The sequence below is a fragment of the Delphinapterus leucas genome, chromosome 13, assembly GCF_059928025.1.
Source record: "Delphinapterus leucas isolate spDelLeu-1000000601 "Yukka" chromosome 13, BTC_Dleu_Yukka2, whole genome shotgun sequence".
Lineage (NCBI taxonomy): Eukaryota > Metazoa > Chordata > Mammalia > Artiodactyla > Monodontidae > Delphinapterus > Delphinapterus leucas.
This window is the reverse complement of record NC_143141.1, coordinates 36509682-36522534: the sequence shown is the minus strand read 5'-3', so window position 1 is coordinate 36522534 and position 12853 is coordinate 36509682. Positions and strand designations below refer to the sequence as shown.

The 12853-nt window shown below is 40.0% G+C and overlaps 1 protein-coding gene across 6 annotated transcripts in view; it reads left to right on the top strand.

Moving 5' to 3' along the window:
* The first annotated feature begins 84 nt into the window (after window positions 1-84).
* Window positions 85-12853, top strand: part of APLF (aprataxin and PNKP like factor) — a 110160-nt gene continuing 97391 nt past the window's right edge. For 3 of the 6 annotated variants that reach the window (XR_016395420.1, XM_022597206.3, XM_089923073.1), the window contains exon 1: window positions 85-401. Coding sequence is in view for 5 of the 6 variants with exons in the window: in XM_022597206.3 (XP_022452914.2) it covers window positions 306-401 (96 nt within the window). In the remaining variant the exon portion in view is untranslated. The remainder of the gene's footprint in view (window positions 402-12853) is intronic. The other 3 variants (XM_022597208.3, XM_089923076.1, XM_089923074.1) reach the window with 1 other exon arrangement.

Genomic DNA, 12853 nt, shown 5'->3' with positions numbered 1-12853 from the left:
CCTCCGAGACAGGTGGGCGGTGAGAAGGGCTGGGGTGGGGGGGTTAACCGGGGCTTTTAAACAATAGTTTGGAGGCGGTGTGAAGGGGGAAATCCCTGAGCTAGTCACTGGTCAGAGTGGAGGGGCGGGACTCCGTACCCGCGCTGGGGCCCCAGCTCCGCGCGGCCTGGTCACACTCAGGGGCAGTCTTTGCTCCCCCTCCCCCTGTGTTTTCCGGGGGCCTGCGTAGGCCCGGCTCCCGTCCATGGAAGGCGGAAACGGCTGCGGGGTCCGGCTCCTCGCGAAGGGGTCTAATCCTCGCGGCCATGTCCCGGGTCTTCGAGCTGCAGCCGCAGGACGGCGGCCCCCGGGTGGCCCTGGCGCCGGGGGAGACGGTGGTCGGCCGCGGGCCGCTGCTGGGAGTAAGTGTGGCGGAGGCTCGGCGGCCCCGGAGAGCCGCGAGATCCTGGCCGGCTCTTGAGGCCCTACTCGGGGTCCTGCGCCTATTCCCCACCGCGCCGGCCAGGCCTGTCTGGATTTTAGAATTTTGGGGGCAGCACGTTTTTCAGTCAACTTGACTTGGGTTATCGTCATTATAATCTTACCCGGGGGTCGGCAAACTGTGGCTCTGGCTCCAAATCCAGCCAGCTTTTGTTTGGACCCACATACTAAGAATGATTCTCAAGTTTTAAAATGTAAAATGTAAACAAAAAATCCATGTTAAGCGTTTCAGGGAGAATAATTGCTCTAAGGGTTGGGGATATTGCCTCTTGGCTTGATAAGCCACAGTGTTTACAGTAGTTTCTGGCCCTTTACAGAAAAAGCTTGCCAACCTCTGATCTTAGCTTTTCTAGAATAATTTCTTTTAAGCTTTGGCTCCTTTGGTGGTACTGTGTCGGCTTTACTTTTATTGTAGTAGCCTTTTTCAGCAACAGTGGCTCACCCTTCTGTAGTGTGTAGTATTCCAGGCATTGATCTAAGGACTTTACCTATACCAACTTCTTAATCCTTTCCAAACCCTATGAATTAGGTGCTCTTATTATCGTCATTGTTCAGATGAGAAAACTGAGCTATGGATTGGTTATTTAAAGGGCACACACAAGCTTTTGGACGCAGAGTGCCATTGGGCTATGTATTCTTCCTCTGGGATGTTGAGGAGTTAGAAAACTTGCCTGTACCATTCTGGAATTTTGTAGATCTCTCCCTAAATACATATATATTGTTTTCTCAACATTCAGCATGTCTTGTTTAGTGCCTGCTTTGCGCAGCATGTCGTGCAGACCCTAGCACTGCGGGGCACACAGGGATGAATGGGTCCTTGCCCTCCAGTTTTCTCTTGGACTGTCCCGACACACCTGTGTCAGTGAGCCAATACCAGGGAGTAAGGAGTGTTGTCTGTTACCCTGGTTAACCTCCAGTGTCTAAATAGAACCATAGGTGTTAGCCTTAGGACTCCTCTCCAAGCAGGAAAAGGAGTGGTGGTTCAAGGTGGTGATGGGGAAGTCAGTTCTAAAGGGGTGTGAGTGTATGTGTGCGTACATATATGTGTATGTGGTAAGATTTTTGAGAAAGTTCCAAGTTCACTTGCTGGTTTGTTTGTGGGGTTTTTTGTTTTGTTTTGTTTTTACTTAAATGTTTGTTATTTTTCTTCAAAGTTTATTAACCTATACATACGTTTGGTGGAACTGTCTGGAGGTTTCCTCCCTCCCTTCCTCCCTTCTTTCCATCCTTCCTTTCTTCCTTACTTCCCCTTCTCGTCCCTCCTCCCCTCCCTCCCCCTATTTCTCTCTCTCTCACTTTATCTCAGTTAGAAACAGAGTATGTGCTTCATCTAGAAATGTTATGTCTGATTACTAATGAGTTTTAATTTCCTTAACATACTGTATCACTAACACCGAGTGCTGAGGATCCGGTTAAATGATGGATGAATTTTAGGCCTCTGTTTTATAAACTTGACATCGGGTCACAGACCGATTCATTATTTGTAGCTTGATCTTTGTGTTATAGGCTTGCTAATGCGAGAGGAGCCTATTTGGTTTCTCTCTTTTTTTTTTTTTTTTTTTTTTTTTTTTTTGCTGTACGCGGGGCCTTTCACTGTTGCGGCCTCTCCCGTTGCGGAGCACAGGCTCCAGACGCGCAGGCCCAGCGGCCATGGCTCACGGGCCCAGCCGCGGACCGGGGCACGAACCCGTGTCCCCTGTGTCGGCAGGCGGACTCCCAACCACTGCGCCACCAGGGAAGCCCCGTTTCTCTTTTTAAAAATGGTAAGGAATAGAAAGTCAATTATCTGGTCAGGATTTAGCTTTTCCTTTTTGAATAGTCATTCAGTGATGAGATTTAAGTTGCCAAGGCAGGTTATTAGAAGTGGTTACGAACTATACTAGATGTGTGGAAGGAAAACCTTGAAAAACAAATTACCTTGTGGTTCTCAAGATTTTGGAGCTGACAGACAGGTGTTTCTTCTCTGCAGTGGTTTAAACTCCACCTGAGGGCTGCTGTTTCAAACAACAGCAATTCCAGTGAGTTGGTTGGTTTGTTTTGTTTGTAGTGTGTGAGAGAGCAGACTTAGTAAACTCAGGGAGTTTATTGTAAATTCATATCTATCTGAAGTGATTAGTAATAATCAGGGTGATTTTTGAACTCTCTTAACTAGCCATGTCTTTTGGAGACAAGTTTCACGAACCTTCATGGCCACAACCTTTAGGTTTATAATTCCAATGTGTAAAGCATTCTTTGTGGTAAAACAATTTGACCGTGGGAATGCCTTCGTGTCTTTACAGTGGCAGGAAAACCCTTATAGAGAACACTTGTAGACAACAGAGCACAGTGAAATTTCATTTTCTTGTTCCCTTTGCTTTAGTGTAAGTCATCAGGGAACCCAAGGTCTTTATTTAACTAAGTTGTCATCAGGGAACCCAAGGTCTTTATTTAACTAAGTTGTAATTCTGTTTCCTGATCACCATTTAAAAGGTTTTACAGCAGGATGAATCTCCAGGGAGTTTTCCTAGGTGAAAACAAACAATTCCAAAGGTCACATATTGTATGATTTAATTTACATACTGTTATTGAAATGACAAAATTATAAAGATGGGGACCAAGTTAGTGGTTCCCAGGGCTTAACGAAGAGGTGAGGGGAGCAGGAGGGAATTGGGTATGCCTGTAAAACAACAATGAGGGATTTGTTTTGTGTCTTGACTGTGTCAATATCAATATCTGGTTGTGATACTGTACTGTAGTTTTGCAAGATGTTACTGCTGGGGGAAACAGTAAACAGTACAAGAGATCTTTCTGTAATGTATCTTTTAACCATGAATCTACAACTATCTTAAGTAAAAAAATTAGTTAAAAAAAAGATTTTACAGCATCTCAAACAACAGAATACCATTAGGCCCAATTATTTGCTTTATGGTTTTTCTTGAATTAAATCCGATTTTGCTCTTAAATGAAAACTGCTCTTTCTGATTTCAAAGTTTCCTTATTCTGTTTTGATAGCAGGGATTATAGGACCCATTCCTTTATGATCTATTTTCCTCCAAGGAAGTAGGACAGCACCTGGTATCTAGTGCGATTTCCTAAAGGCAGATGTGATTGAAGCTACTGCTCTAATTAAAAAGAGAAAGGGCCCCCAGGTGGGGATGGAGTTAGTCCTGGGCTCTAGTGCAGACTCTTCACCAGGCATCAGTTCACCACTTCTAAGACTGTTGTAAGTGTCCCACAAAGTTTATACAAAGTAAGCACTCCCAGGCCTGGCAACTCTGCACTGTTCCTACTTGTTGCCAGACTTCACCTTCTACGGCTGTCTGGTCTGACAAGGTTTGTCACTAGGGACGTGCCAAGCACTCCTAGCTTTGCCCTGCCGTCAGTTATTAAGCCTAGTACAATTCCTGACGTATGGTAGGCCTTCAACACATGATCTCTTCCTTTTCTGCATCTCAGCCTCACTCTTCCAACCCTCATAAAGAGCCTACTTGCAACTTAGGTGTAAAAAGGAGAGCGTAGAGTTTTAAAGTGAATATAAATATAGTAACGAGGCAGTGCTACCAACTGCTAAAGCTTAAGGAGCAACATTCATGGTGGATTGTGTTAGCATTTTTTCTATTTTATTGACTAATTAGTAAATTCAGAAAATAGCTAATGAATATATACTATAGTTAGATGGGAGGAATGAAGGAGAAATAAGTCCTTGCTCTCAGGAAACTTATAGTTAGTAGGTATGAGAGACATAGAAGCAAGTAACTAGAAAGGGGAGCTAGGCAGGCACCTCCAGTGAGTGAAGTGGGAGAGAGTAAGAAAAATAACACAGGGACACACTGATAGATGACCGCGGTGTCGTAAATGACAACTGCCTCAGTGTTGAGGCCACAAGGAGAGAACTGTGTAATGCAGTTTCTGCTACTCACCCCCATTCCTACCTAGTAAGTGTCATATCATTTTTCTCAAAAGTAGTAAGAAATCTAGATTTTTAGATATAACCTCTGATTTTTAAAAGGTCACATTAAAAGTTTTGTTTCAATACCTTGAGCCAAACAGAAGGATGTAACGTGATACAGAGAGGTGTAGGAATGAACCCACAATTAAGATGAGGCCTCAGAGAAGGCTTCGTGAACTCACTGACATATTGAGCTGACTTTAAAGTGTTAGAACAGTTAGAATTTTGATAGGTCTAGAGTAGATAGGAAGGGAAGGGCCCTTAAGGCTAAATGAATGATTTAAGGCTCTAAGGTTGGAAAGGGTAAGGCACATTGGATAATTGGATAAGCGTTGAGTAGACTTGTGGGATGATCACATTACATCAGTGATTCTGTTTAACTTTTACAGACATTGCTTTTACATGTACTAGTCTTCTTTCTTTTTTAAAAATAGGCTTTTTATTTTTCTTAAAAATAAAGCCTCCCCTATCAACATCCCCGACCACAGTGGTATATTTGATGAACCTGTATTGGCATGTCATTATCACCCAAAGCCCACAGTTTACACTAGGGTTCACTCTTGGTGTACATTCTATAGGTTTTGACAACTGTGTAATGACATGTATCCACCATTGTAGTGTTACAGAGTACTGCCCTAAAAATCTCAATGTTCTGTCTGTTCATCTTCCCTCTCCCCTGCAAGCCCTAGCAACTACTGAACTTTTTAACCATCTGCATAGTTTTACCTTTTCCAGAGTATCGTATAGTTGGAATCATACAGTATGTATATGTAGACTTTTTTTCAGATTGGCTTCTTTTCATTCAGTAGTATGTATTTAAGGTTCTTCCATGTCTTTTCCTGTTTTTTTAGTGATGAGTAATATTTCACAGTCTGGATGTTCCACAGTTTATCCATGTGTCTACTGAAGGATATCTAGGTTACTTGCACATTTTGGCAATTATGAATAAAGCTGTTATAAACATCCATGTGCAGGATTTTGTTTGAACATAAGTTTTCAGTTCTTTTGGGTAAATAATAAGGAGTACAATGGCTGGATAGTATGGCGAGAGTGTGTTCAGTGTTGTAAGAAACTGCCAACTGTCTTCCAAAGTGACTGTACCATTTTTCATTCCCACTGTCAGTGGATGAGAGTTCCTGTTCTTCCACATCCTTGTCGGCATTTGGTGTTGTCAGTGTTTTAGATTTTGGCCATTCTAATAGGTGTGTAGTAAATTGCTTTTCATACGTATTTTCCAGTTTAATTCTTTAGATTGTCATCTGCCGGGTACCACTCAATGTGAATACGAGAAACCAGATTTGAAAACCACTTTTAGACACACTAAGTGGAATGCTTGGCACAGAATAGGTCTTTAAGAAATGTCTGCTGACCTGAACTAAATGTATTTAGAAAGCTTCATTTACCAAAGTCCCAAGTGGGGATTTAGACCCAGTTTTATCTTACTAAACTGTGCTTATATTTTTACTCACTATGTTGCCTCTGTCATAATATATTAAAGTTGAGGATGATGTTCTCACATTCGTATAGCATTCACTGTGCAAGCAGAATTGCAAGCCAAACGGATTGAGTGAGTTGAAATTTCAGTGGCAGTGAGTCAGCACAATTTCATCATATTGGCTAACAATTCGGCAACCTTGAAGTAGGAGCTCAGAAAGTATTGGATTTTACTTTTAAAAGTCTAAATGATCCATATTTCATTAGTATTGTGGATTACATGGGTGTTTGTGAGGTAGTCTGATAACCTACCTCTTATTTACATCATTATTCATGTGAGAAAGTATATTCACAAGTTTCAAAGACCACATCCAGTATATTAATAACCTTATAAAGAGAGATCATGCATAAGTTGGAGCCTGCCTAGAGAGCCTCTGGTCAAAATCAAGTCCATTTCCTCAAACTTGTCTTTTCTTAGTATCAGAAATTGCACTTTGATACATTCCACGTGGGATGATATTAAACAGCTTGTGTCAGCTAGCTTTTGCTCTGTTCAGAAATAAGGTCTACTTATCACCTAATATCATGGCAGCCTTAGTGTTGATGTCTGACCTCTGGAGTGTGGGCTGGACCCAATACTGGGGATCACTCTAGGTAAGAAAAGTTTATGGTTTGTCAACTGGTTTACAGTAACCAGTCTCTCTTCAATTCAGGCCTTAATTTTATTTTTATCTTTTTTATTTTTTTAAACATCTTTATTAGAGTATAATTGCTTTACAATGGTGTGTCAGTTTCTGCTTTATAACAGAGTGAATCAGTTATACATATACATATGTCCCCATATCTCTTATCTCTTGCATCTCCCTCTCTCCCACCCTCCCTATCCCACCCCTCTAGGTGGTCACAAAGCACGGAGCTGATCTCCCTGTGCTATGCGGCTGCTTCCCACTAGCTATCTATTTTACATTTGGTAGTGTATATATGTCCATGCCACTCTCTCACTTCGTCCCAGCTTACCCTTCCCCCTCCCCATGTCTTTAAGTCCACTCTCTACATCTGCATCTTTATTCCTGTCCTGCCCCTAGGTTCTTCAGAACCATTTTTTTTTAGATTCCATATATATGTATTAGCGTATGGTATTTGTTTTTCTCTTTCTGACTTACTTCACTCTGTATGACAGACTCTAGGTCCATCCACCTCACTACAAATAACTCAATTTCGTTTCTTTTAATGGCTGAGTAATATTCCATTGTATATATGTGCCACGTCTTCTTTATCCATTCATCTGTTGATGGACACTTAGGTTGCTTCCATGTCCTGGCTATTGTAAATAGAGCGGTAATGAACATTGTGGTACGTGACTCTTTTTGAATTATGGTTTTCTCAGGGTATATGCCCAGTAGTGGGATTGCTGGGTCGTATGGTAGTTCTATTTTTAGTTTTTTAAGGAACCTCCATACTGTTCTCCATAGTGGCTGTATCAATTTACATTCCCACCAACAGTGCAAGAGGGTTCCCTTTTCTCCACACCCTCTCCAGCATTTATTTTTTGTAGATTTTTTGATGATGGCCATTCTGACCGGTGTGAGATGATATCTCATTGTAGTTTTGATTTGCATTTCTCTAATGATTAATGATGTTGAGCATCCTTTCATGTGTTTGTTGGCAATCTGTATATCTTCTTTGAAGAAATGTCTGTTTAGGTCTTCTGCCCATTTTTGGATTGGGTTGTTTGTTTTTTTGATATTGAGCTGCGTGAGTTGCTTGTATGTTTTGGAGATTAATCCTTTGTCAGTTGCTTCATTTGCAAATATTTTCTCCCATTCTGAGAGTTGTCTTTTCATCTTGTTTATGGTTTCCTTTGCTGTGCAAAAGCTTTTAAGTTTCATTAGGTCCCATTTGTTTATTTTTGCTTTTATTTCCATTTCTCTAGGAGGTGGGTCCAAAAGGATCTTGCTGTGAATTTCAGGTCTTAATTTTAGATTTTGCTTACTTGCCCCACAAAATAAGTTTGGGGAAAGAATTTTATGGAAATTATGCCTAAAATAGATCCCATGCTTCTTTAGGTTTAGGCATTTTCTCATAATACAGGCTTAAATCCCATAGCAGATGATTTTCTGTTTTTCTCTACTATGAAAGTTTGAATTTGTCTGTTGTTGATAGAGCAAACCAGATAATCTTATGTGATAGCACTGTAAATTATAAAGTATTGTACAAGAAAATTGTTATTATCTTAGCCTGTGGTTTGTTATGTAGCTTATTCTGAAAAAAACAAATTTTTCCTCCTCTCTGTTTTTCCATTTATAGGAACCAGGCTAAATGGGAACACTGAATTCATGAGATATATTATTCCTGTCTGATATTCAGAAATTTCTCTAGGAAGACATTGTCAGAAAAATTAACTGATGTTGGTTTTTTAGTAAATATTATATATGGACAGAAATGAAATGAAAGGTCCAGTAGCTTTTCTACTTTTACTTTATTCAGGTTTGTTTTTTACTTTTAGGATTTTGGACATAATAAACAAATAGGTCAGAGACCTTGGTTCAAAATATCTAAACATTTCTGCTGATAGTGTAAGAAAATCTTCATTTTGTCTGACTTCAGTAAATGCCAAAAATAAATATTTGGCAAACAAATCACAAACAGTTCTTTTATGTTTTCATGTCTTTTCTTCTACCACAAACTCCATGTCTTAAAAATGGAGAAAACTTGTACATGTGTCATAATACATGAAATATCCAATTGAAAACCAGAAAATCAAAGATAAGGGATCCACATTGTATTAATACAAAAGTCATATAAAAACAGAGATCCCGGGCTTCCCTGGTGGCGCAGTGGTTGAGAGTCTGCCTGCCGATGCAGGGGACACAGGTTCGTGCCACGGTCCGGGAAGATCCCACGTGCCGTGGAGCGGCTGGGCCTGTGAGCCATGGCCGCTGGGCCTGCGTGTCCGGAGCCTGTGCTCCGCAACGGGAGAGGCCACAGCAGTGAGAGGACCGCGTACCGCAAAAAACAAAAACAAACAGAGATCCCTGTCCCCATTCAAGACACAGTCTGAAGAATTCAAGTAAAAAGGGTTTTTTCTATAGTGTCTGAAGAAAAATTACTGTCAGTTTAGCTGTTGCTAACAAGAGATAGGAGTGATTTCAGTGTAATTCTTCAGTCTGTGTATTCTTCAGAATTTCTTTTCTAAGCTCCTGCTGTATGCTGTGCAGTTCTTTTAATATTAAATGTTCTTGTATTTGAATGCTTAATTTAGTTAGCTTTTCTGTTTTCTAATACTCCTTCTCTCACTGGCTGAGCATAAACGAATTTGCTATTAGTGTCCAGTATCAATAATAACAGTTGTTAGAGTAGCGTGTGTTAATCGTAATTGCTTCGGCTGCAAGTAACAGAAATGTGACAAACGGCAGCTTAATCAAATTAATTTTTCTTCTGTAACAGAATCTTGGGCAGCCGGTGCAGGGCTGGTGCAGCTGCTCAAGGAACAGACTTTTCTGTGCTTCTCCTTGGTCATCCTTTGCGTATGGCTTTCGCATCTGTACTCATAAGATGGCTGCTGTACCTTGAGGTGTTACACATAAGCTGGAAGAAAAAGAGAAAGGCAGAGGGAAAAAGGTGCAGGCCAGTTGAGCCTGTTCCTTTTTATCAGGAAGACACTAATCTTCCCAGAAGCTCCACTATATTTTGAAATGTAGTCTTATTGTTTTGTTAGGTATGGTGAGGCCAACGGACCAGGAGATGATTATTGTTGAAAAACTAATTACTCATAGTTCCGGAGAGAAGTAAGGACACACCATGCCACACAGGGCCACACAAGGTTGGTGGAAGGCAGAGAGAGCTAGGGGAACTGCAGGAAAGCCTTTATTGTGGTTCTCTTTGGAGTGAATGGGCAAGGCAGTGTAAACAGAGGATGATCTAGTTTGAATAATCTTATGGGGCTCTGGGCTTTAGGGGCCACCCCTAGTTGTCTGATGCCTAGTCCTAGGGTGGTTAGGGCAGTGTAAGAACTAGGTAAAGCCATCATTGGGGGTGTGGCTTTGGATGGGCTTGTTTGCATATGAAAGGTGCACTTGTGGGTGAGTCATTTACTGTTTCTTAGAATCAGTAACCCTGGGAGGGGTAGCCTTTCCCTAGTCAGCAAAGTCTTAGCTATCAAGGCATCAGATACAGAAACTATAAAACATGGTTAATACACACTCTTCCTTATGTGCTTGGCTAGAATTGTGTCTCGGCCATCCATAGCTATGAGGAATTCTGGCATTTGGATGTTTTTAACTGGGTACATTGTTACCCTAAACAAAATTGAAGTAATAGTAGTATGAAAGAAGAAATGAATAGATATTGATTAAGCAACTAGTAGCATCTGGTACACAGTGTCATGTGTGAAGAATTAGCATCTGAAAAGTATAGGTGTAGTTTAAATCATGACTTACAAATTCACGTGCCTGCAGAGGCCAGGTATGCAATAAAGAGTGAAGCCGGCTAAGTGGAAGATTATAGGGAGTGCTGGGCACTCTGGGGAGGTGGAGGGTACATACACTCTTCAAAGTAAAAATTAAAAAAGATACTGTCTGAGTGATTTGTGGTGTGTTGGCTACCAGTTTGTGGTGCTTAGCCTAAATCAAAGGAATATTTTAAAACAGCATATAGAAATGTAGAAAATAGAAAGAGCATGTAGAAAATAGAGGGTTATTAATTTCACTGGAACAGGTGTAAATTAAATCACACTTCAGTTATGTTATTTAGCAGTCGTGTACACTACATTTTCCATTACCTGATGATAACCCTTTTAGTACCAACCAAAAATGTACCAACATTTTTGAAATTTTAACTATTTTTGCCTCAACTTTTCATTTCGAAAGATTGCAGACCTGCAGAAAAGTTGAAAGACTAGTACAACTAACACCTATGTATCCTTAACTTAGGTTAGTTAATGGTTAACATTTTGTCCCATTTACTTTTTCTTTATCTCTCATATGTATAAATATATATATATATATATATATATATATATATATACACTTTTTTTTCCTCTTTCTCCTGAACTCATTTGAAAGTACATTGCATGGCACTTCATCCCCAAATATGCCAACATGTATCACCTAAAAACAAGGACATTTCTATATACATTATATATGTAAGTTATATAAATTATACTCGAGAAATTTGTAATGGTGCAGTAGATTTTAATATTCCATATTCAGTTTTACCCAACTTTCAAATAATGCCCTTTTCAGCATTAAAAAAATTTAGGATCCAATCAAATATATATTATCTTCTTTAATCTAGAGCTGTCTTTCATGGCATTAATGCTTTTAGCAGTCCAGGCCAGTTGTTTCATAGAATGCCCAGCATTTTGATTTGTCTGATTGTTTCCACATAATTAGATTCAGGTTAAACACTTTGGGCAAGAACATTCCATCGGTGACATGAACTTAGAGCAGCATGTCAGGAGGCCCAGGTCTCTCTCTCTTTGTCCTGTTGTTGGTGGTTATAAATGTGATCACTTGCGGAAGGTGGTGTCTATCAGACTTCTCCAGAGACGATGCTATTCTTTTTGTGAGTAATCTGAGTGATGCTTTGAGACTTCAGGAGTATTCTGCTTCCCATCAAGCTTTCACCTGAAAATTAACATCCATTGTTACTTTACTGAGTCAATTAATGTTAGTAGTTACAAAATTGTGATTTCCTCATTCCATCATTTCTTCTATGTTAGCTGTCATTCTTTTATAAAGAAAGGCTTTTTCTCCCAGCCCTGACCCCAGCCCCTCTCTTGAGTTCAGTATGAACTCATGGATTATTTTGTATTGAGTGTGTTATATTCCATTATTGTTATTATTCATATTGATGTCCAAACTATTTTCAATTTTGCTGGATCTCTGAACTCTTGGATGTGGGATGCATTTTCAGCCTTTCCCACTCAAGGGGTGACTTTTTTGTGGTTCTCGCTCCCGTCTTCTCTCTTCCTCCGAATTGCCACTTAAATTCTGTTCCAGCATGGATCCTGAAGCTTCATCCGCATTTGGCATTTCTTTCCCCTCTTACATGTAAATTAAAGTTAGTGGTAGCCTGTCTCCTAGTTGTGCTTTAGATGTGGAAAATAGGTGGTTTTATTTGCTGTATTTGTTGGTCTCTGATTTTTTGGAGGATGTGTGGTGTGATTAGAAGTTAGGTGGCTACAATTATTTGGTAGGACACTGGAATTCCTCTATTTTAACTACTTCTATGGTTTTCTAAGATGCGAAATGTCTGACTTTCAAATGAAGTTTTTGTTTAAACCTGATGACTCTTGGTAATCAGTAAGTTAACTCAGATAAGCCTTTAGTACCTTGAGAAGGATGTTATGCCATTCGTCCTACTCCCCGGAGTCTCTAGCCAGTGTACTCCTTTGAGTCTTTATGTTTCTTTGTTTTTCTACAGCCTTTTTCTTTCCACTTGCAGGCCAACATCATTGTTAATGCACTGACTACTAAACCCTATGCACTTTATTATCTGCTGTGAATAGACAGCTGGGAATTCAGATAACTCACCTCATTAGACTTGGGTGTGATCTTAGAATAAACAGGACCACATGAAAGCCTGAAGGCCTCTTGGAGCTTTATTTAGGGCTTGATTTTTCTTAGAATGTCTGTTTGCTTAATAAATAGCCATTCTTCCTTATATCCAGTTTTTTAGTATGTTTTAGTTTACAGTCAAGCTGATGTTAAATCATCTAAAAATGATATTTTACCTAATGATAATGAGGGAAGCAGTACAGTACCAAGAACAAAGATGTCTTTAGAATCACAAATCCTGGTCCTGCTGCTTATTGGCTGTGTAACTTTAAGTAGTTCCTTAACTTCTCTGCACTTCCATTTCTCACCTGAAAAACAAAGATAGTAGTATCTTCCACAGGTTTTGTGAAGATGAAAAAAGATATATGTGATAAATATAGAACAGTGCCTTGGTCTTGATAAATAATTGCCATTACAGTTAGTATGTTAATAAGAATGTATGAATATTTAC